The 6834-nt window shown below is 62.9% G+C and overlaps 1 protein-coding gene across 1 annotated transcript in view; it reads right to left on the minus strand.

Moving 5' to 3' along the window:
• The window catches only part of RNH1 (ribonuclease/angiogenin inhibitor 1), an 11477-nt gene that overhangs the window by 824 nt on the left and 3819 nt on the right, over positions 1–6834 (minus strand). The window contains exons 2-8 of the mRNA XM_029915165.1: positions 4796–4900; positions 3003–3173; positions 2456–2626; positions 1802–1972; positions 1530–1700; positions 1266–1436; positions 826–996 (exon numbers count right to left, since the gene is read on the minus strand). Of these exons, the coding sequence (XP_029771025.1) occupies positions 826–996; positions 1266–1436; positions 1530–1700; positions 1802–1972; positions 2456–2626; positions 3003–3173; positions 4796–4881 (1112 nt within the window). The 5' untranslated portion in view covers positions 4882–4900. The remainder of the gene's footprint in view (positions 1–825; positions 997–1265; positions 1437–1529; positions 1701–1801; positions 1973–2455; positions 2627–3002; positions 3174–4795; positions 4901–6834) is intronic.

Here is a 6834-nt window from a genome sequence, read left to right on the forward strand (position 1 = left end):
TGCTTGCTCACGACCAGGTGCTAGAGCCTGGCTGGGCTGTCAAGGAGGCACCCAGAGGCCAAAGGTGTGGGGGGGGGGGGGGCGCGTGACCGGAGGCACAGAGTACACAGACTTCAGCCTCCAGAGCAAGGACACCTAGGTGCTGGGTGGCACTGAGGCCCCGGCAGCCCCAGGCCCCCTGCTTGGTGTGACTGGTGAGGCTGACCTGAGTCTGTGGGAACCCGAGCCACACCCCTTGCCCTGCCGGCCCCCAGAGCACCCCCAGGAGCTGGCAATAGACCAGGCCTTCTGGATAGAAAAGCAGGGGGCCCCGTTGGGCTCCGCCTACAGGGCTAGATGTCCAGGGCTTCTCAGCCCCACCTTCCACCTGTGCCCTGCCCAGCATGGCCAGGCACCCCCAGGAGCCACAGCGAGCAGCAGAGATCCAGAGGCTGAAAACAAAGCCGAAACCTACAACAGCACAAACAACTGACCAGCAGAAAGACCTAAGAATAGAACCACAAAAAAGAATGGAGCGTCAGGCTGCAGGTCATCGGTGAGACCCAGCTCCAGGAAGAAAACAGCAAGATTAGAAACATCAAAGGCATGACACGAGCACAAGCAGGCGTCCAGTGGGACAAAGGAACGGGGGCCCTGGGATGCGGCAGAGCTGTACAGAGCAGGAGCCGAGGGTCCTGGTGCACAAGGCAGGTGCCATCAGGCCTCCAGGAGTCCCCAAGTTCTGGGAGCTGCCAGACGTGGCCATCAGGAGTAGAGGGGGCCCCTATGGGCCCCGGACTTGGACCCGGCAGACGGAGACGCGGCCGGCGCACCGTGCACGCTCACCAGAGCACCCGCAGCGTGGCGCTGGGCTGGCTCAGGCCCTGGCAGAGCTCCTGGACACCGGAGTCCCCCAGCTTGTTGTCGCTCATCTGCAGCTCCGCGAGGTGCTTGTTTTGGGTCAGCATCGTGCTGAAGTGGGGGCAGCACGCAGCCGTGAAGCTGCAGGACTTCACCCTGGGAGAGAGATGGACGTAGGGCCTGGCCGGAGCCCATTCCTCTGGGGCGCTCTGAGGCCCCAGAGGCCCTGAGCATGAGCCCCTCAACAGCTGCCCTCCAAGGACATTGAGCACCCGCTCCTCGCATGCCTGGCCTGCCCGCAGGCGCGGAGGCTGACCTGGGCCCTGCGCCCCGGGGCCCCAGCACCACTGTCATCCATCAGGTCCCCGCAGGCGCCATGCTCCTCACAGGCCTCCTGTCCCTGGCCACTGCCGGGCTGCGCTCACCACAGGGACTGCAGCTGGCATCCCGGCTCCTGCAGGCTCTCACACAACAGCCGAGCACCCTCGTCCCCCAGCGCGTTGCCCGCCAGGCTCAGCTCCTTCAGGCTCTCCTTGGCCCGGAGAACTTGGCACAGGTCTCTGCAGCCCGCAGTGGTGATGTCACAGTCCCAGAGCCTACAGGGCCAGGGGACACAGCCAGTCTCCTCAGGTACTCCCCGCCTGCCGGGGCCATGGCTCTCCGAGAAAGCAGGGTGCGCGCGGACTCACCAGAGGACCCTGAGCCGGGAGCTGGGGTGTAGCAGCACGGGGCACAGTGTGGCAATGCCCTGGTCACCCAGCTTGTTGTCACCCAGGTCCAGCTCCTGCAGTGAGGCCTTGGAGGCCACGACGCCACACAGGTCCTTACAGCTGGCCGACGTGAGCCCGCAGTTCTCCAGCCTGGAGGACAGGAGCCAGCTGGGCTGGGAAGGCCCCACGACCCGCCCCACCCAGCCCCACCCAGCCCTCCCCAGCCCTCCCCAGCCCTCCCCTGCACATACTTGAGTGTCTCCAGCTGGCAGGCAGAGTCCACCAGGCCCTGACACAGTGCCCGCACGCCAGCCTCGCCGATGTCATTGTTGCTCACTGCAAGCTCCTTGATGTGCCTCTGGGCCCTGAGCGCTGCAGCCAGGGGCTCGCAGCTGGCGGCCGTCAGGTTGCAGTATTCCAGCCTGGGGACAGGCAGGTGTCGGGAGCTCCGGCCAAGGGAGCTCGGTCTGGGTCTCCTCTCCCACCCCGGGCTGCCGGGCAGGCCCAGCAGTGGCTAAGGGGCCATCTCCTTGCAGGGTGGGTGCTCAGGGCCTCCTGGAACCCGGCTGCCAACCACGAGCCCAACCCCAAGCCTGGGATTCACTGGACCCAGAAAAAAGATGCCCGTCTATCGATCTGGGTCTGGCTTCCTTCCTCCATTGCTGAGCCCGTCAGCACACTTCTGGTGGCCAGGCCACCCCACACTGGATGTGGGGTTACAGGCCACTTTCCCGCTGTTGGGCCACAGCCCCCAGCGTCACACAGAAGGACCAAGAGCTCTCCCCCCAAAGCTCCCTGCAGCCATCGTGCTGAGGCAGGGGCTTACCCGGGGCAAGTCCTCAACCAAAACCAGAGTGACGGGTGGGTGCAGGCTGGGGGTGGCCTGGGTGGCAGGTCACACTCACTGAAGCCTCTCCAGGTGGCACTGGGGGTCCACGAGTCCTTTGCAGAGCAGCCGCAGGCCTGCGTCCCCCAGCACGTTGTCACTGAGCTGCAGCTCGCGCAGGGTGGACAGGGAGCACAGCACATCGGGCAGGACCCCACAGCCGGTGTCCGTCAGGCAGCAGTTCCGGAGGCTGGAGCACACCCGGCTGGCCATCAGCAGGATCCCCACCAGCCAGGCTGCGCCCCCGGGAAACTGCCCCTCTGTCCTTGGGAGCCAGGGTGAGGCAGACAGAGCCACCACTCCCCCATGCCCACAGGAGACCCCCTGGGCTGGGCCCTGCTCTTCCTCCTCCAGGGGGGGCTCTGGGGTCTCCAGGCCAAGGACAGAGGGCAGGAGAGGATGTGTGTCAGAGCCTAGAGGACGCTGGGCTGCAAGCCCAGGAACGGCAGGCAGGGCTATGGGGTGAGCAGACTCCACAAGGGAACACGGGCCTGAGATAAGGCGGGAGGGGTCCCCAGAGCTCCGTGCAAGCCCCCCTTCCCCGGGCTGACCCAGTAGGTCCAGACCTGAGCTTCTGGACCTTGCAGCTGGGGCTCTGCAGGCCCTGGAGCACGAGCTGCACCCCGGCATCACCCAGCTCGTTGCTGCAGAGGCTCAGCTCGGTCAGCGAGGGGTTGGCCTGGAGGGCCGAGCAGATGTCCTTGCACCGCGCCTCCGTGAGGCCGCAGTCATCCAGCCTGTGGATGGGACACTTAGTTATTTAACACAGCAAGTCCTGACCTGCCAGGGGGCCAAGAACTCAACAAGGTGGGTCATAATCAGGACACTAAAAAATGAGGCAGAGGGGCGCCTGGTTGGCTCAGTCGGAGAAGCATGCAACTCGACCTTGGGGTGGTAAATTCAAGCCCCACACTGGATGTAGCAATTGCTTAAAAAAAAAAAGCATATAGGTGACCTCACGAAGCTTCTGCTGAAGCACCAGCACGTACACAGATGACGTCCAGGCCACCACACCTTCCGCACCGCACCACACCACAGGGCACAGTCAGCACGTGAGAGCTCTCCTCTGCCCCCCAGGAAATGCCAAACCTGCCCCAGGCAGCCCCTCTCAGAAGTGCCACCAAAAGGGCACAGCACCTCAGAGGGACCAGCCAACGGGGGGGGGGGGGGGCTTGCCAGGATGGGCACGAATGGCAGGGGCCACGGTGCCACCTGTAACCCAGGACTCTGGCCACCCTGACCAGGTGAGAACCGACCACAGGCAGGAGGAAAGCCAGCTCTCCCTCACAGGAGAATGATGACTGATAAATATGGATGGAATAAAGGAATTAAAAATCCCAATCAGACAAAGGCCCAGTAAAAACTGTTCTGGCAAGATCCATCGTTGGATGACGAAATCAGGCACAAGTCTGGGCAGAAACAGGATGTGAGCAGTCTCCACACATCTCACCCAACACATTTCCCAACTGCAGCAGTAACTCGGAGGGGGCAGGCACTGCCCTCACGGGTGCTCATGGTGGCATTAGGGGTGACCACATGGTGCCACGCCAGTAGGTACGATACCACATACTCAGCAGACACAACAGCATTTCTGCATGTTCCTGTGACAGATTTGTGACTCAGCCACGACAGGAAGTCAGACTCTCCAGAACCTGAGCAGACTCAAGAGTCAGATAGCCAAGGACAAGAGACAGAGGGACGGTCACAGACGGGAGGTGCCCAAGGAGACGTGAGGATAAATGCCATGTGGGATCCTGCAAAGACCCGGGAACAGGAAGGACACAAGTGGAGGAGCTGGTGACATCTGAGTCCAGGCACCCTTGCCGGAGCGCCAGGTGACGGGGCCGTGGCGTCAGGGAAGCGGGGCGATACTGTCTTTGTAACTTCTCTAAACCTACAGCCATTTCCAGTCAGTGAGAGAGAGAAAAGGAGAGCAGGAGCTCGCCCCTGCTTGAGAGCCCCTCAGAGGCTGTGGCCTGAGAAGTTCAATGACAAAGCTCTGCCTTGGCTCTGTCTGCCAGCCCGCAGCCCAGCCGGCGCAACGGACAGGCAGCCAGAGCCCCCACGCTGCCAGGGAAGGAGACAAGCCCCCCCCCCCCCCCCCGCCGGGCCGAGCTGCCCTGCCCACCTGCCCCCAGAGCCTCCATGCCCAATCCTGCCCACCCAGCCCGAGCTGGGAATTGGTTTACATTTTCACTAGTTTGGAAAAAAGTACAGTAACATCTCACACCACGTGAAAACCATATCAGATGTACATTTGTGTACCCATAAGCCCCGCCCACTCGTGGCGCTGGCCCCAGGCCTGCAAGGGGGAGGACCGCCTGCTGCCCCCACCCCCAGGCTCGCGTGGAGCTCCTACCTGACCACCTGGCACTGCTGGATTCGGGGCAGGAGCTCCGTCCACTGGGCGTCACTCAGGTCCTGACACTGAATGATAAGATCCATGTTCCAGGTGAGGTGTTTTCTAGACAGAGGCGGAGGGAGAGGCTCTCTCAACGCCTGGCAGGCCAGAGATCCAGCAGATGGGAAAACGCCCTAACAGGACCCCCACGTGGGGGTTGATGGTTCAGAAGCCACAGGCCTCTCCCTTGGCCGGTGAGCGCCTTGGTTTCATTTCTCCAGCACCCTTACCCACCTCGGCCTCCAGGAGCAACAGCGGGGTGGGCAGGGGGAGGTTGCAGCGGCGGGGCTCCCCTGACAAGGCCACCGCACAGCTTGTGGACTTAGCTGTGGGAACAGTGGTGGCATCACCTCTCGGCCTCCCGCGCTCAGCCTTTATGGGCCCCTCCTGCCCAGCAGAGCCAGGACCCATGCTGGCCAACTGCAGCCCTTGCTTCTTACTTGCCTGGGTGACACCACGGCATAAGGACCCCAGCTGGTGGAGTACAGGGACCAGCAGTCCGTGAGGTGCCACGGAAACTCTGCCTGCCAACTCAGTCAGCTGCTCCCCTCTTAGAACCAGAGGGCTGCACTGGCCGGGCAGGCAGTGCCACAGCCCTGCCTGGCCAGCAAGCCCCCCCACCCCAGCATTCTAGGAGCTTGGCCCCGAGCTGCCTGCAAGAACCCCAGGCCTCACTGCCAGGCAGCAGCCAGGTGCGAGGACAGGTGCCCGTGCTTGGCTGATGGCTCTCTGAGGGACACCGGCCACAGGTGCCCTGGGCAGGGCTGAGTAGGTGGACCCCAGGCAACTGGCCCGCGCTCTGGGTGGTGCACTCATGGGTGGCCACTCTGGTGCCCATGTCCACAATCCCTTTCTGGGGGCTGAGGACTCCAAACAGGCCAGGGCACATTCTCAGCCCCACCCTGGGTCAGCCCAGGCCCACCGAGAAATCAGGCCATCAGGCTGGACTTTGGCAAACCAGTCTGGCATGGGAGCGGTGCACCAGGGACAACACAGAGCTCCAGTAAACGATTAGCTGCCTGCTGATCCCAGAGCTTTGGGGGAGCAGTGGCTGTGGCGGGGCGCCAGCCGGAGGGAGCAAGGGTAAAGGCAGGGAAGCGAGCTGGGTTTCACTCAAGCGCAGCAGAAAGCCCAGGAAGGATCCACACCTGGAAACAATGCCATCACTGCGGCTTTCCAGAAAGGTCAGGACAAACAGGATGACTCAATCTAGCTTTGTGTCCGGGCGGAAGGAAGGACTCCGCCTCCCATCCCCGGGCAGGTTCAGAGCTACAGCCGATGGGGGAGGCAGACCAGGTAAAGGCTCTTGCCAACCAGCAGGCCAGATTCATATGTGCACGTCCTAGCTGGTGACCCCGCTCAAGAAACTGGGTCCCACAACCATCAGGAGGAACCCAGAGCCTGCCCAGCCCACGGTCCAGGCCACGTGCGCAAACCAGACTGCCCGCGCTGGTCCCAGGGTGTGGTCAGTAAATCCTGACGCCAGAATCCTTCGGCATCTCTGGAGAAAGGGAGTGGGAGGCGGGGCTTCAAAGGGACCCTCCCTCAGAATCCTGTCTGACATCAGGGGGCTGGCCTCTCCCAAGGTGATCAGAGGTTAAGAACAAGGCCCGGAAACCCGAAGCGAGCTGCAGAGACCCCCACTCCCACCACGGCCCAGGGCTTGAGCAGATCCTGGGGGAACCCCTTGGTTGGGCTCTGGCGCTGGGAAGACATTTCTTAACCTCTATGGGCTACGGATTCCTTTGAGAACCCCAAGAAAACCTGTAATGCCCGCAAAGACGCCGTGTGGTACTGCTTCACGCGGAATTAGGACCCCCACTAGCTAAGGCTGCTCCCTAGGATCCCAAGAGGACACTTGATGCTTTCACGTGTGACAACCGGCCGCTGCGCAGGGCCGTGCCCCCGGCCTGAGCCCCGAGCCAGACCGGAAGGCTGGAGTGCGTCCCGGGCCCACGGAGCCCCGAGACGGCGCGGCTACCCGGGCGGGGGGCGGC

This window comes from Suricata suricatta, chromosome 11, assembly GCF_006229205.1.
Source record: "Suricata suricatta isolate VVHF042 chromosome 11, meerkat_22Aug2017_6uvM2_HiC, whole genome shotgun sequence".
Taxonomy (NCBI): domain Eukaryota; kingdom Metazoa; phylum Chordata; class Mammalia; order Carnivora; family Herpestidae; genus Suricata; species Suricata suricatta.